The 25,086-nt window shown below is 44.1% G+C and overlaps 1 protein-coding gene across 3 annotated transcripts in view; it reads left to right on the forward strand.

Annotated features, from left to right (window-relative positions):
• Positions 1-7,054: 7,054 nt before the first annotated feature.
• myo10 (myosin X) overlaps positions 7,055-25,086 on the forward strand; it is a 64,332-nt gene continuing 46,300 nt past the window's right edge. For all 3 annotated transcript variants that reach the window (XR_009769673.1, XM_061693928.1, XM_061693930.1), the window contains exons 1-2: positions 7,055-7,245; positions 22,661-22,759. Coding sequence is in view for 2 of the 3 variants with exons in the window: in XM_061693928.1 (XP_061549912.1) it covers positions 7,216-7,245; positions 22,661-22,759 (129 nt within the window). In the remaining variant the exon portion in view is untranslated. The remainder of the gene's footprint in view (positions 7,246-22,660; positions 22,760-25,086) is intronic.

A 25,086-nucleotide genomic window follows, 5' to 3' on the forward strand; every position in this document is an offset into this window, starting at 1 on the left:
CGTGATCCTCGGGCTGCGCGCGCACGCGAGTCTACGTGCGCGCGCCGCAGCTCGTCGTCGTCAGTCGTGCATCTGTTGAACCGAATGAGAGCGAGCAAAAAAAAACGCCTCTTCTTCAACTATGTTACAATATTGTATTTATTTTGGAGAAGCAAAATGACGTCAGTTTTACGACATTGCGCAATCGGCGCGCACGATCTACTTTAATTTACAGCCTAATCATTTAGAATTCATAAAGCGCTGAATTTGCACTCCTTTTCCACAGTTCACATGTGACTGATGAGCATTTGCATTTCATTGACTTTCATATTGGACTTGAAAAAAAAGTCTTTCATTTTTGGTCGCACGTGATTCAAATGTTGTGAACGAATGTCATTTCCTGGAAAATAGTCACATCTTTCATTGTGGCGCTGCAGTGGTGAGGAAAAGTCTAATGTTTGTCATTTAAATTGAATAATAAAAGTGGGACTTTCTTTTTCAGAAAACACCACACCCAAGGAAGATCAACCAATCAGTCATTTGCCGCGCACACCCCCGCCACCTGACGCTGACCTGTTAGGCTTGGGCTTCGGGAGCCGCGATCGCTATTTTGGAATATGCACCTCTGGAACATGAAACAAAAAAATGCCCATCCCTCGTTTGCTCGCAACTGATTAGCAAACAGAAGGACTTAAGAAGCGACGAGGAATTGGCAACACACCCGCTCGGTACGTTTCGCGCCTCTTTTTCCATTTTTGATGAATCGGACGTTCCAAAAATTAGAACTTTCAACCAATAACATTTAGTGTCATAGTTACACTCTAGTAAAGTGAGGCAAAAAAATACAATCTCCCCTTTCAACTAAAAAAAAGCATTTAAGAAATGAGACGGAGATCAATCAATTCCAAACTTTTCCCACCATTAATGCGACCTATGACCTATAAACTGTACAACTCAATTCAAAAGAAAAATGAAATCTTTTTGAGGCGGGAAGTCAAAATAACCCCTTGAGATAATGTGCTTGCACAAGTGCGCACACCCTCTTGCAACTGCGTTCAGAATGAACCGATCGCATTTGAAATGGGAGTCGGCATTTAAAGTGAGCTGAGCAACCCCAAATAAAGTTCAGCTGTTCCAGTCGTTCAATTGTTTTATCCTGGTTGGACTTTTTTTCTATCACAAAAACCTGACACACAACAGGGGTGTGTTGACTTTTTATATCCACTCAATGCATTATGCAGACACAGTCTGCTTTTCAATAGATGTTTTTTTTACACCGTACATATTGAATGTATTAGAAATCATCGATCAATCTATGTATATCTAGGGAATTAATATCCGCTAATCAATGAATATGGATTTCCACGTGATGGATTGCAAAAAGCCCTTTTAACATGAACTGCTTGCAGTGATGAAGTATGTAATACTAAGTTTAAGTTATACTAAGTTTCCTTATTGAAAGTAGAACCCTATTTGACATATATGTTAGTTGCACCAGCACGCCCCCTGTTGTTCGCTCCGCGCGCACATGGTCTTTTTTTTTGTGATGTAGTGCCTCCGTGCGTACGCTAGATGGCAGCGTCGACGAGTTGTTTTTCTCCCCTGGTGAAGAAGAGCGCAAACTCAAGTCGGCTTGCCCCCCAGTGGAGATTGGAATTCCATGACAAAGTTTTGGCTGCATTTGCTGAGCACAAGAAATGCGTTTTTGTCTCCTATTGTCAAGATGTGCCCCAAAAAAGACACAATGGGGTCATCAAATGTCAATGTTAGTTGATGGGCAGTACCGTACACGCGTATGCGAACGTCAAGTTTTTCGGCTTGTTTTTTTTCCACCTCTAAGGGCAAACGCATGAGGTGGTTTGCTGTTTTAGCAGGATTACGGAGAAAAACGACACAAGTTATGCGGTTGCCACATGTTTCCCAATTTGGGGAGATGCAGATTAGGTCATATATTTGGACCGTCCCCTCGCATTGGGGCCAAGCGGCGGGCAGCGAGCCACTAGATCCAGCCGGCGGATCGTTGGGTCTTGGCGGAGGTCAGCGCTCTGAAGTCGTCCCTCGTTTATCGCAGGGGGTTACGTTCCAGAACTCCCTGCAAAGTAGCGACCGTAAATGTATTGTGCTCTTCATATCTATTTTCAAGCTTTGCGCATCATACCAATACCAAACATGCAGTTGTGCAGTTTGCCTGTGGAGTGACTCTGCGTCAGTTGTGGCCGTGCAACCGGTGCACCGATGTGTTTGGAACGTGTTTCTTTTGTTAGGGTTAGTTCAATAAAGCGACGGTGGTGTCTATCCTAACCGCCCGCGCGGAGCCATTCTAATTGGTCGGAAGTAGCGCTGGTCGGCTATATGCAATTATCTCACAATGTTTACTGCGGACGTTCCGTTGTGTCAGCCGGTTGGTTCTGCTTTGCAGTACTCTTTTCCTTCTACCTCGCGCTTACGTGACTCTTTAATGAAACGAGTCTGCGTGGAAAAATAATCAGCGCAAATTCCAGCAAGACTGCGAAAAATCAGCGATACAAAATTAGATATGTACGATTCCAAAATCTGCAATACAGTGAAAGTGAATCGTGATCTGTCGAAGGACGACTCCTCTGATTTCTCTCATTTTCGGTGTAATAAAACAAAACTGGCGCCAAGTGTTCGTATTATATCACAGAGGCATGACTAAAGTCACGAGTAAGAAATGAAGTCTTACTCTTAAAATTCAAGTCCCAAGTTACGATGGCAAAAATCAAGCGAGTCGGGTGAATTGGGTGAAGCGAGTCATGTTGTGAACTCATACAATCTTGCTCAGCCTCACATACATTCGCACGTTAGCCACTTCGCACTCAGTATATATAGAGATGATGGTGGACTTCAGGAGGCATCCTTCGCCACAGTTGCCCCTCACGTCGTCCAGCCGCCTTGTGTCAACCGTCGAGACCTTCGAGTTCCTGGGAATTACAATCTCTCGGGACCCGAAGTGGGCGACCGACATCGACTCCGTCCTCAAAAAGGCCCGGCGGAGGACGTACTTCCTGCGGCTTCTGAGAAAGCGCGGCCTGCCGCCGGAGCCGCTGAGACGGTTCTACACAGCGGTCATCGAATCGGTCCCGTGTTCTTCCATCACAGTCTGGTTCGGCGCCGCTACAAAAAAGGACAAACTCCGACTGCGACGGACAATCAAAACTGCCGAAAGGATTGTCGCTACCCCCCTACCCGCCATTGAGGACTCGCACGCTGCCAGAACTAAGACAAGGGCGTGCAAAATCCTCTCGGACCGTCCGCACCCCGGTCACCGGCTCTTCCGGCTCCTTCCCTCGGGTCGGCGCTACCGATCGACGCAAACTCGAACGAGTAGACATTCCGACAGCTTCTTCCCTCTTGCGATCAACTTCTTAAACACCTAACCTATAATTCCATGACAACAAGCTGGAATTTTTTTGACTTGAGTTGGTTGTCACATTTCTGTGGGGCCAATTACGTATGACTCGTCCACTCACTGTAGTTGTCTCGCCACGCTGCACTATTTGCATATACCGGCCGCTCGTGCCAGAGTAGCATCTGCTCCATTTGCACACCGATTGAGGAGTATCTGTAACATTTGCACAACCGTCATTGTCCCAGATGATCGCACTACTCGTCACTTTAAACCGCATACACTCCTTGAAGTCTCGGCGCCCTTTGCGCAACGGTCATTGCGCCGGACTATTGCAATATTAGTCGTTCGAACTGCTCTAAGTGCTCGAGGACTCTGCATCTTTTTGCACAATTGTTTTTTGTCAATGTCTTCATGTCCCCAAAGTGTTCTGTAAATTGACCGTCTGTCGTACTCGAGCGGCTCCAACGACCGGAGACAAATTCCTTGTGTGTTTTGGACATACTTGGCAAATAAAGATGATTCTGATTCTGATTAGCATGTAGCATAAATGCTATCTGTATAGCTAGCTATGCTAAAACGATCACCATCACACATCAAGTTTTTTTAATAGACCCAAACAAGTCTCGCTATTGACAATAACAAAATGTCTTGACGTCAATTGCTGACTGGTTTAGTTGTCATAGTTTCTTTTTTCTTGAATTTTTTTTTTCTCGTTTTCACGATTTCATGAAAAACACAATCCTCCAATCAATCTCGCAGCACATTCGCAAAACTTCAAATTACGAACCGAATGGCACGCAATCCCGTAAACAGTTCAGGTGCTTAAAGTCTGAATCAAGACGAATCTCACGAATACCGAGTCAAAGTCAAGTTTTTCATTTGTTTTAGCCGAGCAAGTCTCAAGTCCTAAGATGAATTCGGACTCTGGTGGTCCACCTCTGGTCTCCAACCATTCCAGCAGGTGGGACGTTGCTATCGTCCATCGGTAGAAGTCCAAACAGGAAATGTTAGTCTTCCGCTTCCTGTTTTGCCTTCGCGGGAAGTTTGGCGACGCTGGCGGACGACCGAACAACAACATGCGCAGGAGAAGCAAAAAAAAAAAAAAAGATGGTTGCGAGATTGGCAGAGATGCAAAAACTGCTCTCAACACGAGCTGGCTGGCTGGCTGGATGGATGGATGGATGGATGGATAATGGAAGGATGATGTTGTCAACATGGACTCAACAAGAATTGTTTTCATTTTAAAAGTGAAAATCTCGAAGCTGTCCAATAACTTGAATTGTTCTTCATGAATCCGTTGCACAGTATGGAAATCGACTGTGATAAACAAACTATTGTGACTAAGTGACAATAAAACACAAAGTAATCCATGTATTTCAAAGAACGGTGTGTAGACCTCCACCCAGGCTCGCCACTCAATTCGGTGAGTCAACGTTCGGTCTTCTCCCGAGAGTCCAGAAATTTCTCTGGTTGATAAGCTGGCGGAGGAAGTCGACGATCGCACAAAGAACGAGTCGCATTTTGTAGGAAGCGAAGAGGAGTCGCACCGTAGAGACGAGCGGTACGGTCCGCTGGAGATCATTCTGAGCGTCTCGCCGGAATGAAGTGTTCATCTTCCGGGATCTGTCTCACTCTGCCCGCAAAGGGTGGGGACTCGCCAGCCGTTATCTCGGGAGCATCACTTCCAGTCGGCAGGTTCGTCGCTACTTTGCGACCTTTGATAGTCGCTCAGGCGTGATCAAATACTGCTCAAGTGATTTTTAAAGCAACAGTCACAATATAATTAGCTCGAAGTCCCCAAACAGTCACGTTACGATCCAAATCCCGAACGCAGACACACAAATCCAGGTCTTTTCGTCAAAGATAAAACAAACAGCAGCGAGCACAAAGCTAACATTACCTGACGTCGCTCTCCCAGCTAGCTAGCTAGCTAGCGAACTCAAAGCTCAATATATATATATATATATATATATATATATATATATATATATATATATATATTTTATTTTTTTATTTTTTTTTTACCCAGATGGATACATATCCCAATTGGTCTTAATATCATCTGTTGTTTGAAAGTAAATGTTTTAAACGGCCGCTCTTGCTAGCCAAGAGGCTAGTTAGTCACGCGGCAATTCGACGGTTTTTCTTTTATCCAAAATGTTCATCCGTGGGATCATTTCGATCAACGTACATAAATTCAAGACAGTTGATGATATGATAGGAAAATAAAGATTTTGACTTGAAGTTGACTTTCACTTCCTCAAGTAGCCTCTTTTGGCGTGGGAGCAGCTGTTTCATTAAACATTTGCATTTAAACAACAGGAAATAGACTTTGTTTATATTTTGTAATCACTACAGATAAACATCTTTCGTTCTATAAATATCTTGTTTCAAAGTAAACGGTCAAAATGGCGGCGCCTGCTCGCAAAGAGTCACGTGACGTCTGAGAGTGGAAGGCACCTTTTTTTTTTTTTTAATCTCCAAAATGTTAATTTTGTCCAAAGTATCTTGTTTTTATCACCATAATAAGTAATTGGGGGGAAGGAAGCAAAAAAAGGCGACTTTGGCTCGCGGGCGTCATTTGGCGTCTTCTCTTGTGGAGTTGAGTTTTTTGTTTGTAAACATCATCACCTTTTACGTTGCACACAAAATGTATCCAGTGAAGCATTTGCTGATCTAATTGGAATCTGAAACGGATACTTCGTGTTGGTTGTGAGTTCACGGTGGGACTACGAGCGGGCCAGGCGAGATGTAGCGGTTCAACTTGATGCAAATGTTGTATTGTAATACGAGCAATTCTTCTTCTTCTTATTTTGCCTTCCTTATAAGAGAGTTGATGGCAATGCGATGAAGCTTCTAATTATATGAGCAAACGTTTGCATTTCTAAGTGTACGTGTGTGAATCACAAAGCGTCCCCGTGCCCCGGGACTTTGAATTCTATTTCCAATTGATCGGTGCCTAAAAGACGAAAGATAAAATGGCCGAAAAGATTGAGAGCGCATGTAAGGTGAACCGCGCGGTAGATTCGTGCGGGCCTTCGCGGGGTTCTTGCTTTTCTTTTTGACCTCCTCGAGCATCCTGCGACGACGAAAAGCAACAGTGCGACATTTGCGTCACCGCGGCTTGACGAACATCCAGACTTTCACGGAGCTTTGTTACCTTTGTCGCCTTTTCCAGCTTCCTACGAGTCAGCGATACTTCATCGCACTCGTTTGAGCGAGGCGTTGCGCACGTCAGCCCGGCGTGCGTTTTCGATTTTAAGCCGCACCCCCAATGTCGACTCATTGATTGGACTCCGGGTCGGCTCGCACCTAACCGGTTGGCTCTCGGAGAATCCGTCGCCTCGAGATTCGCGTTCTTTGTTTTCAGTAAAAATATGAAAAGCCATCATCGTTTGTGTGGTATGAGTCGAATCGACTTGCGATTTCGATGAAGCGTTTGAGGGCCGATTGGTGCAGAAAGGGAAAGAAATTGCACAGGAATGGAACTTTTTTTCCTTTTCTTCTTTTTCTTTCTGTCTTTTCTTTTCTTCATCAATGTGTCGTGTCTCACGGGAAACTTTGTTTGGGTTCATGTCAAATGTCACATTTCTCTCCTCCACACGGTGACAGCAGGGGGCGTGTGAGTGCGCGTGGCCGCGCCAGGAGGAAGAGGAGGAGGAGGAGGAGGCGGAGGCGGGACTTGTGCTCGCTGGTCGTCCGCCGACGAACGTCTGCGACTTTCAAGTCCGAAGTTCGCAAGGTTCCGAGCGCGCGCACGGCGGGGGCGCGCACGGGACGCAAGGACGGAACCCAAGACCGCAGCGGAGTTTGGACTTTGACCTGCGCGACCGGAATGATTGACGCGCGCGCGACCAGTCCCCGGGATGAAGACAAACATGGCGAACTTCAACGAGGTAACGGCGGCCGACGCATTCGAGTCTTTTGCGTCTGACTTCCATTTTGTCCTCGTGGAAAGCAAACCGGGCGAGATGACAACACCCGGGACTGGTCACCGGTCGGTAACAGGGCGCATGTCAAGAAATGAAACGTTACGCTATAACATCACTTGGCCGAAAGGAAAAGAAGACTGGCTGACACAAAAAAAAAAGAAGCCGCGCGTTCTTGCTTCAAGCTGTTGATTAGTCGCGCTCACTTGGAGGTGACTTGAATTCAACATTGTTTATTTCAGCCCCGAAATATTCAACCAAACTAAAAGATTTCAGCGAAAGAAAGTCTGCTAACTCAAGCTAACATGTAGCATAAAGCGGCATATTCACGCTCACGCAAATGAGCATCATTGTTTTGGCACTGACAAGTTTTCAAACGAGTTCTAATTTGACACATGCGGCAACGTCGCATCCGGCAATTCTCAGCGCAGGAACTATTTTCCAGCGCGCAACGCAACAACGCGACACAGCGTCATTGTCTTCAAAACACAAGGAAGTCAACAAACGCCAAGAGTCCGCTTGCGCCGGTTCAACGTTGGTGGATGTCCCGGATGACTGACAAAAAAAAAAAAACTAAAGACATTTTTGGCAAGCGCTGACATATTTTTGGATTCATGTTGGGAGGGTAAATTCAAAACCACTCATTCGGCCAGCGCCGTCTTCCGGTGGCCCGGCGCGTTGCGGCACGACGCGGTACGACGCCAACTCGAAAGTCGGACTCGACCTCCGAATACACGCAAGGTGTTCAATTCTTATTATTTTTGTGGGCGGTACAAATCCCCAAAACGCTTATGGTCGGTTTGTCCCCGCTTACTCAAGAACTTTGGGGCTTTACTTTTTTCAATGCAATTCTGACGGGCGACAACGACTCGGATTTTCGCCGTTCGCGGCCCGGTCGCTAGCCCGCCAACAGCGGGGTCCGCCGTGTACCGTAAAAGAACGACTGCTTAAACATCTGCGACGAGAAAGATGAACTTGCGCTTTCAACATTCGGCTTAGAAGAGGACTTCAGAAAAGTCTTCCAAAGTCTCTTGCGTTGCGTAAATATCCGCGTTGATCTCGTTCAATATTGATTTTAGGCGTGTGGCGAGCGCGCTCCACATTGACCGAGCGATCCGACCGGTTTTTGTCCTCAGGCGTAACGGTTCCCGTGAGCAAAAGTTGGAAACTTTTCCCGCCGGCCGGCTCTTCACGTCACGCCACCGACGGGCAAACTTGGGTCTCGTTTCCCTCGCCGGCGTCACGAGAGGAGGAGAAAAAATGGAGGAAAACGCTCCGCTGCCGTCTCGAATTTCAGCCGCCTGCTTCGCTAATCGGCGTGGAAACAAAAGAGGCCAGGCGGGGAGGAAAGCCAGACTTACGGGGGGAGAGAGGAACACTCAAGAACGCGAGCACTTTCAGGAACAGTCTTGTTTCATTCAGGACCAGACTAAAGGTTTCAGAACTGGACTAATATTTTAGGATTCACTTCAGAGCTGCACTCCAAAAAGAGGCCAGGTGGGAGCGAAACTGGAAGCTTCAGGAGAGAGGGGCAATCAAAAATAGAAGGAACATTTCCCAAATACATGCTGATCAAGTACAACTAGCTAGAACCAACTAGAACTTGACTAAAGGTTGAAAACGACCTTCAGTACTGGAGGAAAGGTTTATGACTCACTTTTGAACTGGACTCATTATTTATGTTTAAGGTTTAGTACTAGCTCCGGAACGGAATTAAAGGTTTATGACTCGTTCCAGAGCAGGACTAAAGATTTACAACTCGTTTCAGAACTGAATTTAACATTTAGTACGAGCTTCAGAACTGAAGGTTTATGACTGCTTTAAAAACTGAACTCAAGGTTTAGGATTCTCTTCACAACTGGACTAAAAGTTTAGTACTGGCTTCAGAAGTGAACTTTAGGTGTATGATTCATTTCAAAGCTGGACCGAAGGTTTAGGACTTGTGTCAGTGCTGCTCGTTTCAGAAATGAATTTCAGGTTTTTTGTACTTGCATCAAAACTGAACTAAAGGTTTAAGTAAGGACTTGCTTCAGGACTCCACTGACGGTCGGGACGAGCTTTCGAACTTGACGAAAGAATCGAGACCAGACGGACTCCAAAGCGGTCGGTCAGCTTTTGACGAATTCGAGAAGCGACGCGAAAGTGTGAAGGTTCTTTTCCGATGAGCCCGTTTTCTTCAAAGCGTTACGGCACTTCCTTCTTCCGTGCATAAAAACGTTCACGCGCACACAATACACCACGAACATTCTACACAATCATTTCTTGTTCTTCTTGAGTGAAAAAACAGCTGCAACGGCGCCACGGTCGGCTTCACTCGGAAGGTGTACGTGTGTGCGCGCATGCATGTGTACGTGCGTGAGCGTAGACGTTGGACGTTTGCAGGTTTTGTTTATACTTCAACATTTGAAACTGTGTAGAGGGGAGGGGCATGTTCAGCGTCCCCTGAGGACCAATCAGAGCGCAGGCTGGCCTCAGGTGTGTGGGTGTGTGTGTGTGTCCACATCACATCTTCCTGATCCCCCCCCCCCCCCCCCCAAAAAAAAAAAAGTCAGATTGGCATGTGCAACAGGAAGTGGATGCAAGTTGGACCAAGACCAGGGACTCGACACAGAAGACTCGGTATTACAGAACTGTGGCAATACTAGCTCTGTACTAGCTTCAGAAGTGGACCAAAGACTTAAGATGAACTTCAGAATTGGACTTGAAACTGAATTGAGACTTGAGACTAGCATTGACTGCGCCAAAAGAATTTAGAGCAGCTTCAGAAGTTTAGTAAAGTCGAAAACGAGGTTGGAAATCGGAGGAAAATCTCCAGACTAAGCACAGCAACGGACCAAAGACTAGAGACTAGGATCTGGGCAGTATGGCCCAAAAATAGAATATCAGATTTCCCATTTTAAACGACCCCCCCCCCCCCCCCCCCCCCGACTTTGCTTATAGAGAAAGCAAAATCAATGAAATGATTTCAAACATGTTTTGATTTCTGTTTTTGTGCCCTTCTGCGATTGCTTTATGTCTCCTGATACCAATCAAGCTTTGAAACTGATTTTATCCAGCAAGTTTTGGTCCCAACATCAAAAACAAAAATCAAAAACATCAATTTGGTCAAAACATGCACGTGAACATGATCGTTTAGGAACTATCATTTTAAATGTAAAGGGATTAGTCATTGTAAAAAATCATGAAAGTGAAAATAAATGTCTTACATTTGACAGGCTGCCGTTAACAACCCTGTCAAATTTGAATGATCCAAAAAGTATGAGGCTTGAAAATGGGGAAAAATGGCGCCTCCCTCTCTGCTCTCAGACGCTTCGGCCGTGTTTGCTCAATGCGCGGAAACCACTAAACTGTCAAATGTCAATCAAATACCACTACGTCCATAAGAAGAAGAAGAAGAATCAGCGTTATTGTCATGAACATGCATGCATGCACACGAAATGAAGAGATAAATCATTCTCCTTCCTCGCTCTTCCACTTTCTCGCTATGACGTGCGCACACTCGCGACCGAAACGAGGCGCTCTAAAGCAGCCACGCACCGGGTGCACATGTAGAATGTATTGAAAAACAGATCTATAATTTGACTTGACAGAGTTTTTAAGGCTCGTGTTCACATGCTATCCAAGAGGAAGAACGTCTTTTCATTTCATTTCTCTGTTTCACTTCACTCTTTTCATTGTTGGGCTTTCTTCCAAAAAAAAACAAAAAAACCAATATTTTTTTTTCCCTCGTCCTGTGTGGCTAGTTAACTTGTGTTAGCTGACAGCTGTTAGCAGCCTGGAGGAATTCCGAACGCTGAAAGATGTGAGCTGAGGCCAAACGGGGAATGTTTACGAATCCCGACGCTGCGCTCCAGCGGGCCAATCGGGCGTCGTCTACAACTTCCTGTCCCCTCTCTCTTTTTCTGCTAACATTGCTTTAATAAGTCAACGTCGACGCTTCGATTGGCGGCCGCCGGCCTAAACGGCAGCTGCGGTCGGCGGGAAGTCAGCCACTGCCGTCGCCGTCGCCGTCTGCCTTTTTTATTTTAATTTCCTGCTCGGGCTCGCAGGTGGGAGTTTGTTCCCAAAACACACTTTCAATTTGTGGAGCTCGACATTGAACTGCAGCGGAAGGTCTTGTGATGATGTCATCGTGTTGTTATTGTTAACGTTATTTCCTCCGCCAAGGAAGGGACAAGCTGAAGCACGAAACCAGACCACGAGCTGCACAACTCCCCTAAAAGTTGAGTGGGAGCGTGTGCGATTGCAGACGCCTTGGGGTGGGTCTGAGCAACCTATCAGATTGAACGCCAGCCCAATCGCCACTTCCTGGAAGACGAGACAAAACAGCAACAGAGCCCAAAGCAAAGCAAACAAATCTCCATTAGCGCTAATTAGCTGCCGATGCTATGCTGAGTGTGTGCGTGCGTGCGTGTGTGTGCTGGGCTTTGTAAGTGTACACAAAGTTGCTGACTAATGAGCTGCCGAAATGGATTTTTCCCAGCTTTGAGGGGCCAAAAAGGAAGGCCACTTCTTTCTTTCTCCTCGTCAGCCGCCAATTCCATTAAGAGCAACTTTTGAGCAAATGAAATATTCTTTGACCAGCACAAGAAAGCTCCATTCAAGTTTGGATTCAACATGGAGGCCAGAAGCGATCAGTCAAAGTGTTAAAAGATCATTTCCATCATCTTTTAAAACAATTTAAAATCCAGACTTCATCGATATTTATTTATTAGTACTGTATACATTAAAGATCTTCATCATCTGCCGTTAGCTTAGCGAGTTAGCGTGTGTTTGAGCCACCTAAATCGTTGAAAGGAACCACCGCGGTCACTAAAGTTGGCTTAATGGACAGCCGCTGTTGTTATTTATTGTAACATACTGTAATGGTTCTTCTGGTCTGGTCTTTCGTTACTATTAGTAACACGATCACAATTTCACGCTCCATACTAGAGGATGAAATTTGTGTCGAAATTGCGTGTGACTTAAATTGTTGAACTCTAGCATGTCAGACTTGAATTTGGAATGGTTTCAATTGGTCCACATGTGTGGAAGAAGGAGGTAAATATGGAAAATATCAAGTTATTTGGGATTTTTAGTGGGGATATGTGGAAATCTGAGGAATGTGATAAAGTTGCTATCATGTCCTGAAGGAGCTGAAACGTTTGAGGTTGGAATGGTTTGAATCAGGTGACAAATATAACAGGTCTTTATTTAAAATGTCTGCATTGATTGGGGAGTGTTGATGTGGAAAATGTGGAAGAATGAAAAATGTGGGAATTTTGGGAACAAACTGCTCTGAATAGTTTGAAGTTGGAACGGTTTGAATACTTCAAGAAATGTGGAAGAAGCAAGTAAAAAAAAAAAGATACTTTAAAACTGAAAGAATGAGTTACATTTGGAAAATATCTCTTCAGCATTCAACGAACACTTACACTAACAACAACAACTAACACAACAAATGAAGCGATAGCACCTTTCACACTGCCTATTTACACCCGATCTTTTCGCGTTTTCTTTGTTCTTCCTTCTTTAGTGGCTTGTGTGTAAAAGGCAAAGGCTATTCATTCCCGATTTTCCCTCCACCAAGGAGGCTGTGTTTCTTCCCTGTTCGACTGACTCGTGGTTCACTTGCGTGTGTGTTTGCGTTGTTCCCAGCATGCCGACTGTTCAACAACGCTATTGTGTGTGTCGTTCCTGTGGGGAACAATTCAGATTCCGAGCTAATTTCCTCCTTCCAAAAAAGTCCAACACGCACAGCTGGACAGCACATGGCGGAACCGACCCGACCGCCAGGCCTCAACACGCGTGCGCGCACGCACGCATACTACACCACACACACTTCCACACTTGTGTAAACAGAGTTGAAAGCAAGGCGGAGAAAGTAGGTCAGTAGTTGGTTTTAAAGCTCGTTAGCGCAGCAAAGTTGGTCAGGTCCACTTTGGTCACAGTTGAGTCGGCATTCGCACTTTAAACTTGAAGCTACAATGCAGTAGCTGAAGCTCAGCTAAGCTAACAGCATGGAAGGACCATGCGTGTGTACGAGTTGTTCTCGTTAAATGTCTCTTCACGTGCAACTAAAATCATCTTTGCTTGTGAACAGATGACAAGTAGCTGCAAACGCTAAACTAAGCTAAGCTAAGATGAGCTAAACATTAAGATTCTCGTACGCGTGTATCGTTTTAAAATAAATGTCACTTCAGGTCGCTAAAGCCATCTTTGCTCCAACGATTGTGGTTATAAAGAGATGACAAGTAGCTACAGATGCTAAGCTAAGTTAACAGCGTAAAAGGAACAAAGGAAGAAGTGTTTTTTGTTAAATAAATGTCTCTTCACTGGCCGCTAAAGTCATGTTTGTAAAGTGATAACAAGCGGCGGCTGATGCCAAGCGCTACAGCCTAAAAGAATCATGCTTGTACAAGTATCTCGTTACTTAAATGTCTCTTCACGTGGAGCTAAACTTGTTTTAGCTCACACTAAAGTCTTTGAAGAGATGACAAGTAGCGGCTGATGCTAAGCTAACATCGTAGACAGAAGTGTTATTTAAAAAAAATAGAGCGCTCAGTGGAGGGGAAAAAAATCTGTTTGAGCTCAAATGAAAAAGTGAAAATTCCAGAAAGGCTGATGATCCTTTCAGGCCACACAACCCCCGCCGCCCCCTTAACCCCCCAACCCGGCAACATTCCATTGTGCGAATGGCCGACAAACGTTTTTTGTTGGATGTTGTTGATGTTTGCGTGTGGGAATAAAAGGACAACAAGGAAGTTGCCCAGCAAGCATCAGAGGGATTTAAAAAGATCAAAACTTCTCCACACAAATCTCTTTTTTGTGTGTTAGGGTTAGGTATTACAAGGTTAGGATTAGGGGCTCAGAGTTAAGGCGGGTTAGGGGATTGGGTTAGGTGTGACAGGGCTAGTGTTACGATTTGGGGAAGGCCTGGTACACACACAAAGATAATTAGGCTGTTTTGCCCCTTGCCGAACAACGATGACAAACGCCAGATTATTTAAGTTTTGTAAGTAAGTAGCGACGTGACAAGATTTCTCAAAAAGGACGATGTCAAAATGCTGAGTCTGGTTGAATTGGCCACTTCGACTTGTGTTCCTCCAAGATACAGCAATCTCCTAAAATGTCCACTGAAAATCCCTTTGTTGTGACTCAGTTGCGAACACAATCATTCACTCATTCCTTACTCTGTAATAACTTGAAGATTATCGTATAAGGTACGGGTCAACTTTTGAGCAAATGAAATATTCTTTGACCAGCACAAGAAAGCTCCATTCAAGTTTGGATTCAACATGGAGGCCAGAAGCGATCAGTCAAAGTGTTAAAAGATCATTTCCATCATTTTTTAAAACAATTTAAAATCCAGACTTCATCGATATTTATTTTTTAGTACTGTATACATTTAAGATCTTCATCATCTGCCGTTAGCTTAGCGAGTTAGCGTGTGTTTGAGCCACCTAAATCGTTGAAAGGAACCACCGCGGTCACTAAAGTTGGCTTAATGGACAGCCGCTGTTGTTATTTATTGTAACATACTGTAATGGTTCTTCTGGTCTGGTCTTTCGTTACTATTAGTAACACGATCACAATTTCACGCTCCATACTGGAGGATGAAATTTGTGTCGTCGAAATTGCGTGAATGCTGAAGAGTTTATGCCAAATTGAAATGCTGTGGAGTGACTTAAATTGTTGAACTCTAGCATGTCAGACTTGAATTTGGAATGGTTTCAATTGGTCCAAATGTGTGGAAGAAGGAGGTAAATATGGAAAATATCAAGCTATTTGGCCCGCGACCCTTGTGAGGATAAGCGGCTCAGAAAATGGATGGATGGATGGATCAAGTTATTTGGGAGTTTCAGTGGGGATATGTGGAAATCTGGGGAATGTGATAAAGTTGCTATCATGTCCTGAAGGAGCTGAAAAGTTTGAGGTTGGAATGGTTTGAATCAGGTGACAAATATAATTGGTCTTTATTTAAAATGTCTGCATTGATTTGGGAATGTTGACGTGGAAAATGTGGAAGAATGAAAAATGTGATCGTTACTCCTTGGGCTATTCCGAAATAAAGATGTGATTTTCCAACAAATAAAAACTCCAATTTGATTATCCGAAAAATATCTTCAGTTCAGGATTTTGCAGTCAAAAAAAAATAGCTCCAAGAGCACCATCATTCCCTCCTCTCGTATGTCCGCTTCCATGTTGCGTCTTGTGTTGTTGCGATGTTTCTTCTTTTTCCTCCTCCTTCACTTTTGACCAGTTGAGAAGTTTGTCTTGGAGGACTAGGTTCCTGGTCGTTCGTGGAACAGTGTCGTCACGTGTGTGTTGTGCTGTTGTGTTGAGATTATCGGCAGGCACCGCACACAGGATGAATTGTTATTGAATTTTGATCTTCATGTGTGGGGTCTGTAGTAGAGCTCTTAAATTCTTAAAAAAATCCTTGTGTGTACCAGTCCTGAGCTAGGATTAAGTATGACCGGGTTTTTGGGTTACTATTGGGTTGGGATTGGGTTCTGCATCAGTGTGACTGGGTTAGGGGGGGTTAAGGTTATTCTTTTGGATTAAGTTCATAGGGTAGCTATGACCAAGGTTGGGGTTAGCGGTTATGAAGGGTTAGGTATGGCAGGGTTATGGATTTTGGATTAGGTTTGTTGTTAGGATTAGGGTTAGGTATGACCGGGTTAATGGGGCTAAAATTAGTCTTCCGGATTAGGTTTATTTGTTATGGTTAGAATTAAGGTTATAGGTAGATAGTATGACAGGTGTTGGGGTTTGTCATGGCAGGGTTATGGGTTAGGTATGGCAGGGTTATGGGTTTGGGATGAGGTTTATCGTTAGGATTAGGGTTAGGTATGACTGGGTTTGGGGGTTGGAATTAGTCTTTCAGATTTGGGTTAGGGTTAGAGTGAGTGAGTGGGTTAGGGTTAGGGAGGACTGGGTTAGAGTTAGGATTAAAGGCCGGCTGCCGGCTGCATACAAAGAAGGAAGTGCTTAGTTTTCGGGATGACAGGGTTAGGGGTTTATAGTCAGGTATCCAACATGGCTGCCGTCTGGATAAAAATAAGACACTGAGGAAGTGGTCCAACAGGGCGGAAAAGTGAATTTCACATGAAAGATTCTTTTGATCGTGTTCACTCTTCTGGCCTGCGCAGGATTTGTCTGTTTGTGTTCCAACGTCCTGACTTCCTGCATTTGTTTTTTCACGTTGTCCTCCTGAAACGGCAAGAAAAAGACTTCTCACGCTCGCTAGCTTAGCGTTCCACAACCAGCCAAAGAAAACGCAGGCACAAAGTCAACGGCCGCGTCTCAAATCCAACAATCTTCACGTAGGAATCAAACGTGCATTCGCATCTCTAGCATGCTAGCTTTTGTAACACAGTTCCTTGTGTAACGTGCACGACTTGACACTAACATGAATAGTAGCGGTGCAACAATGAATTGATTAATCGACAGCTAATCGAATATTCATTTCATCAACAGCTATTCTGATAATCGTTTAATTGACCAAATCGTCGGAATTTCAGCCTCCCAACAGTACATTTCTGATTTCTGTGGTGCGCCATGAAAGCAGACTGATTATCTTTAGAGTTTAATCAAAATAAAACATTTGTGAACATCATCTTTCACTTTGGAAAACAATGATCAACATGTTTGGCGTTTTTCTGACGGCTTTTACAGACCAAACCACAAACTGAATCATAATCAATTTATTTGTACATATTCTGCACTGTCAGTTTGAAATAATGTCCTGTTTTCAAATAAAGGGATGGAAAAACAAATCTTTTTACCCGATTCATCAATTAATGGGAAACATAGTCGACAGATGAATCGATTATTAAAATAATCGTTAGTTGCAGCTCGGCTCATATCACATAATACTGAAAGTTGTGTTTGTTTGGTCAGCGAACCGCATCGGCGAGACAAAACTGGTCAGGGAGCGCACCCTGCTGTCATCACAGATTCATACGAAAATTTCGTCTCGTGTTATTGTTTGATGACGAAGGAGTGAATGTTTGCTCAGCTGCAGCTGATGTTCAAAATGGGCCACTCAGACGTGTCAATTATTCATATAATAATAATAATAATAATAATAATGTCATATTTGCAGAACAAACCTTCTGGAAATTCCTCACTAGCCCCCATATTGTGCCCTAAATCAGTGATTCCCAACCAGTGTTCACTTAATTTGCCTGAAAAATATTATTTAATAACTCACTCACTGGCGTGGATGTGTCTCTTCGTCAATTGGAATCCAATCGTTTACTTGCACCGATGAACATATTCGAGAAATAAGTTTTTCAACATGTAGGTGAGGACGAGAGTTTCGTAGCTATTACTACATTACTATATACAGTAAAAGTCTTCAGGTCGTGATTCGCGAGTCGGGGAATGATTGCGAATGTAGCGACTGCGTTCATCATTCCCGACTCCCGAATTGCTACAACGAGGTTTTTGATAGAGCAGACCGAGTTAGTTCCTAAAATGCCCACTGAACGTCCCTTCGTGGTGATTTGGGAGTCGAGAATGAGCGTATGTTATCGAATGCAGTCGCTGCGTCCGAATTGGAAATGGATTTTTATCTTTTGACGATATAGTTGAAACGATTAATCGACTATTCCCAGATCACTACACATGGATTTCTAGGTCAACTATGCAAAGGGGGTTTTACATATCCACTCTGTGAGATGGCAGCCGTGTTGTAGTCACATGTGGTTGCCGCGGTGACATCCCTGCACCTGGTGTTCGTGTGCCAGGTTGATTGGTTGGACTCCGGTGTCTCGACAGGTCTAATAAATGTTGAGCTACTTCCTGTTTGGCGAGGCAGCTGCTGGCTGGCTTGCATGGTCCCGCGCGACCCTGCAGCTGCCACACACACACACACACACACTTATATACAGTGCACATACATATTTACATACACACGCACACAAACCGAAATACACTTACAGTATACACAAATAGAAGCAAATGCATACATACACACATTCTCCAACACACATACAGACGTAGACACACATACAGACATGCACAGGGACACACACACACTTAAACAGTGCACACACATACACGAGTGATGGGGTCATTAAACGCGGTCGTAAAACGTTAATCATCAAACCGACCAATCAGGTGACGGCCAAATAAAAATACGCGCAGCGGCCGTTGTCTTCGATGTTATAATATGTGGCGATACGCATTCCAAGATGGCGGGAGAAGCCGCCGGGAACAAAGACGGTTTTGACCGCGGCGGCGTGCTGGGAAAACAAGTTTGAAGTTTTTCCGCGTCAGGTGACGAGCGGTGGACAAAACCCTTCCTGTTGGAGGACGCGCCAGCTGCTCGTTAGTAGACGACGACGACCTCCCGCGGGAGTTGTGGCCCATGTGGACGGAAAAAAAAAAAAAGCAGCCGTGTTGTTAGTGGAAGCCGTGCACATCAGCGGGACGTGCTTTCACCTACAGAAAAAATACTTGACAAAACAATGCAAGTATTAAAATGGATTAACCGAGCCTAGTTTTTATGATGCAGACTGAAACAAAGACCGACGTACCAACGGTCGGACGGACGGAGGGATGGACCGACTTCCCACATTAAAATGAATGAACATTTTCGAAGAAAGGTAATGACTTGTTTGAAGTTCTTATGAGTTCTAATGAGTTCACCTTCATGAATAATGAAAGAGTCACGCTTAGCTATTTAGAAGCTGAACAGCTGCTATGTGTGCATCAATTATTAACAAAGCAGGGTTCAAAGTTCAGGTCCGACCGGTCAGGTGATCGCCGCGCCGCTGCCGGGGTAACGCATGAAAAAAACACAAACACATTTTTAGCAGGAGCCTCGCAGGCCGCCCGAAGGGCGACATTTTCCCAAGCGAGTGCCCCGCTGCCCACGCGTCATCTGGCTCACGGGAAACACACTGGCAGTGTGCGTGTGCGCGTACGACAGTTGTGCGTGGTTCCGGATGCCGCCGCCGCCGCACATGCTTCCATTTAGCTGCAAACAAGCCGACAGAACCAGAACAAGAAGCAGCCGCGACGCTTTGTGTACTTGACATGATTTATGGTCGCCGGTTACCTCTCAGCTTGTCCTATCTGTCCTCAATTTGTTTGAGTGACTTATTCAAGTATTTGCTTGTGTGTGTGTTTTCTTTCTCAGCCTGTGCAGTCCAAACAGGGAGTACAATCAACATCCCCCACGATCCTCCAGTCGAATTACGGTCGGATATAGGATCCAATTATTCGATGGATGAGTCGATGGGTTGAGCGATTGTAAAAAAGATTCGATAGCGGCAGCCCTAATTCGAACATGTCGACTTGCCGTCTGATTGATCGCTTGAGTTTCTCGGTCTTCCTGTTTGCTTTTCAAGTTCAAGACAACGTTCTTGCTTTTCAGTTGTCACGCATTGGTGGGAAGAGAAGCCCGCGCATGCACACATGCATGGACATACATACACACGCACACGTGCACAAACTACCCAGAATCCTTTGCAGTCATCTGTGAGCAGCACCGTAATTGCATCCATGAACATCTTCCCAATTTTTACATGCAGTCCAAGCAGAAACAATTCCTGATGATGCTGAGGAGATTCTTCCAGAACTTTCTACTTGTTTTACACCTCACGTTTCTTCTTCTTCTTCTTCTTCTTCTTCTGTGCTTTCTACTCCTCGATTGAATGACGCTAACTCTTTGTGGTCGCTTTATATTTAGATCGAAGACTCAGCACACAGCGGGCGGTTCCATAACAAACTTTGTGTGTGTACGTGTGTACATGTGCATGTGTGCGTTTGTGTGCACGTGTGCGCGCGTGCACACGTGCGGTTAAGTCCTCCGCTGTGGCGAGTTCAAACTACGTCAATTTTCCAAAAGTGCTGACAAGCAGGAAAATGCAAAAGACGTCGCCAGGTGGGCGTGAACGAGCTTTTAGCTTTAGCATGCTAATGCTAAATGCACACATGCGATGCCCAAACCTTAAAGTGGAGCCGAGGAGGTCCGTGTGTAAATGACGCCGGGTTTGGAAGAAAATGGGAAGAAATGAGAAGTTGGCTGCCATGTTTGTTTGCTGTTTTTAGGGCTACAAGATTACGGAAATCTGATTTTGTTTTCAGATTTTTAAACGATTTTTCCCCTTTGCCTGTAGAAAAAAATCAAATGACATTATTGAAAACAAGTTTTTCTTTTTTGTTTGTTTTATCCCTTCTGGGATATTTGTTTTTATTCATTTCTCTTGATATCAAGCTAGCCTTAAACCCATTTTTATAATCAGCATTAACTTGCATCAACTTGTTTCATGTAAAATTGTCCAAATCTTCGTAATTTCAGTCTGTCAACAGTAAATATTCTCTGATTTCTGTAGAGAAAGTAGAAGAGTTTTACTTTGGAAAACAAGGATCCAAATTTTTACCAACCAAACCAGAAAGGGAATCATAACCAATTTATGTTTCTGCATTTTCTGCACTGTCAATTTGAAATCGTGTCCTGTTTTTTAATAAAGGGATGGAATGAAAAACCTTTTTTTTTGGATCTGATTCATCAATTAATACAAAGAAATCTACAGATTAACCGACTATTCAAATAATCATTAGTTGCAGCTCTAGTAGAATGCATATATGCATAAAGCATTTGTTCTGTTTTTATTCCTTTTGTTTTATAATGTACAGCACTATGTGCTGCATTTCCCATGTATGAAAAAAGTTTCGATTGATTGATTGACTGATTGATTGATGAATGACTGCTTTTTGCGTAACCTATAAATGGGCACCTTGTGTTTGGAAATCTGTGTGATTGCCTTCCTTTCTTGTCAAACGAAAAACAATGTGAAAAGCCTTCTTAATGGGAATTAAAGACGCTAAGTGGCTTTTTTGGAAAATAGTCGCTCCAGTGTTTGGAAAAGTGGTTAAAAGCCGCCAAGTTGTCAACACTGACTGTGACGCGCTTACGACTACGGAAGCTGCTTGAAAAAAATCAAACATCTTGAGAAATAAATTGGAATGATGAAACAGATGAATGCCCCAAAAAATGTCCACAAAACGTTTTGGGAGATGTTTGACCTCCAGACAATCAGCGGTGATGACTGTGGCGGGGGGTTTGCAAGCATGCATGTCAGGGAGGCCGGCCGGGGACCGCCGAGGGGGGCCGGGGGTGTCGGCGTGAGTTTGCAGGCGTGACTCGGGGCGGATTACGAGAGAAGAAAGCACAATAAGAAAGTGTGTCGCTGCTGGAAGGGACAGGGGGGCTCGGGGGCCACACGCTGCAGACAAAGGAATAGGGACGTGGAAAGTGTGCCACTGGAAGGCGGGAGACCCCCCCCCCCCCCCAAAAAAAGATGCAGCTTTTCCCAGGAATGCGCTTCACTTCCTGTGCCTGTCGTCCAATCACGCGAGTGGCTCAGTCACTTGTGAAGGCTAAAAGATGTCAATTTTCAGGGACAAAGTCAGCCTACTTGATATCGAACGCTGCTGCACCACCTTTGCACAACACTTTTGTTAAAAGGAAAGGCTCCTTTGGAAGATTTGAAGGGACTGAATATCGCAAAATGTCAGTCAAGATCTTCAGTTCAAGAAAGGTTGTTTTGATGGAACCCGTTAATGTTTTTTTAGGGCTGTCAATTGATTATTTTTTTTCAATCAGATTACTAACCCTTGAATTTTAATTAATCACAGGCGTCAAATATACAACACGCGATACCACATTTTCTTTGAGATGGAAAGAGAGTTCAGTGATGCACTGCAAATGACCTTTGTTTTATGGAAAGTCCCATCAAGGTGACTTTTGAAGCCACATTTGCCGCCGAGCACACCATTCGGAGTCTCCTCACTCATCTTTATACTAGCGTAAGCATTGACCTGATCACTGACCTTGTAGCGACCTGTGCCACCTTTCAGGTATGCATCCGCTGTTAAGGTAATGCAGCGTGCGTGGTCAAAATCAATTTTGTGATTAATCTGCGTTCATACATAATTAATGTGATAATGTTTTTGTGATTAATCATGAGTTAACACTAACTTTGACAGCTCTACTTTTTTTTCATGCGCTGCCACAACATCTTGATGTCTACATTTACAAGGCAGGGGGACAACTGCACTCTCGCTTTGAAAATTCCTAACATTGTATATTTGATTCCCTTGACATAGTTTGCTATAGGTAGTTTTGTGTAGATACATTGCAAATGAATATCTTGGGGCCCAAGATTGACCCTTGGAGGACACCACAAATCAGATCTCCACATGAAAGAGGCTCATCTTACACTTCCTGTTGTGTTATGTGATGAAGAGGATTAATTTTATTGTGACGGTGAACTTGTGATGTTTTTGATATGATTCCAAACATGGTGTACAAATGACGGCCTGCGTCCGGCTGTCGTTGACCAAAATAAAAATGTTTGTTGTTGTTTTTGTTGTTGTGCAGGGTGAGCGCGTTTGGCTGCGTGAAGACAATCAGAACCTTCCCACCACCGTGTCCTCCTGCTCGGGCGGCGTCGTCGTCTTCACCAGCGACTACGGACAGGTCGGGAACGCAATGGAACACTTTTGCTTTGTTTTGCTCTTCATGCTTCACAGTCGCACGACTTTGGATTTTGGTTGTCACATTGTTCCGATAAAAGTGTCGCCAAAACTTTGAGGCGGCCAAGTTGTGCGGCTGTTTCCTCTTAAGGTGTGACACTCCAGGATCCTCACACTGGTGCTCTTTGAAGATTGGACTCCAAACCTCCTTCGAGGTGCGGCGGTGTCGAATGGTCGCACTCTGTCAAGCCTTTGATGTTTGTTGGGGTACCACGCTACCGTTTTTGCGCTTTGGACAAAAAAAAAAATTAAAACTCAAATACTGTCCTGTTGGTTCACGTTGCAGTCAACTAAGGACTGGTCACCAGTCAATGTCAGGGCACATATGATCAGACGTTAGACTGGTCGCCACTTTGTTGGTTTTCAATGATGCTAAAAGTTTTTTGGAACATGTGAGGAAAAAAAACAACCAAAAACTTCACACAGGAAGGCCCCTCCCATATTCAAACTCAGAACCACTGGCCTGTGAGGCAGACGAGCTGACCACTACCGCGCCGCGCTGCCTACTTCCTGTCAATATGAGTGTAAAAAAGACAAAATATTACAACTCAATAGAATACAATACTTTTTCGATTTCTTTTTTTTATAGATGACACCCAATGGAAAGTCCCGAACTCAAAAGATTTAGCCATTGTGTTAGCTGTGACCCTAAGTTGAAAATGAAGGAAATCATGAATAATAAAGTTACATTTTTTTAAACAAAACAAAAAAGTTGTTTGTTTTTTTAATGATAACTAAATGAAACTACATTTTACGTTTACAAAACTGTGACATTTTTTTTTAAATCTTGTGCCTAAGAAATAGACTGTATTAAAAAAGTATCCTGTATTAAAAATAACTAAAACTAATTATTAAAACTAATCAATACTAAAGTGAAACAAAGCATTTTTGAAAAAATACAATCTGATAAAAAGTAACAAAGCCGCTCTTAAAACCTAATTAAAACTAACTGGATTTGAAAAAAAATGCTCTAAAATGAAAAATCCCAACCTATTTTAACCTGGCCTGTGACCCCAAAGTGCTGATTTTGCATACCAGGTTGTCATTTAAAGCTAATGACGTTCAAGCTAATGGCCGTGCTAAAACAACAAAGCCGAGGGGCCCCAAGCTAAGCCTAGCGACAGATGCTAACGCCAGTAAATCTATGCCGAACAAAGGCGCTGGACAAGCAGTGGAAAGGGCGGCTTTGGGCACGGGATTACGCCCTAACTCGCGTGAACACTGTTGTTGCTTTTACTTCATGGGGAAAGCAAAGTCACATTTACACCAAATCAATTCAAGAAAACACAAACGAAGCGCAGGATTAGCACGATAATACTACTGGGAATACTCAAGGGTGGGTAGGTAAGTAGTCATTCTGTTGTTTTGTGAGGAAAGCAATGATTTCCGTCTGTGCCTGAAGGCAACACCTGACATAGATAGACGGGCAGATGACAGGAAAACATTTATTTCACGCTGTCCTTGAAGGCATCATGGACCATACGAGATAAGACTATAAGAAAGACCACAATTTCAGATTGTCCCTGAAGGCAGCACCGGACATGGCTAAGTAGAGGACCTGAACAAAGGTTGAATTGTTTTATACTTTTTGAAGCACAAAGTTTCGGCCTTGAGCGACACTCAAACGGGAATGCTAGCAAAGTTCGTGTGTGCGTGCGCGTGCGTGCGCGTGCGTGAGTGAGTGATGGCCTCCCGGGACAGTGAAGTCTTTCTTCAGAGGGAGTCACCTCCAGCTGTTTAGTCACAGCAGCTCATCCAGCAGTGACAAATCGCCAGACTGCCTGCCCCCGTGTGTGTGTGTGTGTGTGTGTACATGAGTGACATTTACATATTCGCAGTTCGGCACTCGCGAATTCACCTCTTCACGGCTTTTATTTTAATCCATCCTTCATTATGAGCTGAAAAGCTCAACTATTTGCTGTTTTTGTGCTCAGGCCAAAGCAATAAAAGTGTTACTTTGCCACCATCTTGCGGCATCTTGGTGTCAAGGAACTATGTTGAAGTGAGTTGAGTAGGTTGATTTAGACAAAAATAGTGCTTCACTACCATATTGTGGCATCTTGGTGCCAAGGAACGATGTTAGTTTTATTTAATCTAAATCCGCTCTTTGCCGCCATCTTGTGACATTGCGATTCTAAGGAACTATGTTGAAGTGAGTTGAGTTTTGATGAAACAATAGTAGTGCTTTTTTGCCATCTTTTGGCGTCTATGGAAGTTATAGACCTTTTTTGGGGAGGCGCAAATTACTCGCTATTGCGACAAGGCTCTGTC

The sequence above is a fragment of the Phycodurus eques genome, chromosome 13 (genome assembly GCF_024500275.1).
Source record: "Phycodurus eques isolate BA_2022a chromosome 13, UOR_Pequ_1.1, whole genome shotgun sequence".
Lineage (NCBI taxonomy): Eukaryota > Metazoa > Chordata > Actinopteri > Syngnathiformes > Syngnathidae > Phycodurus > Phycodurus eques.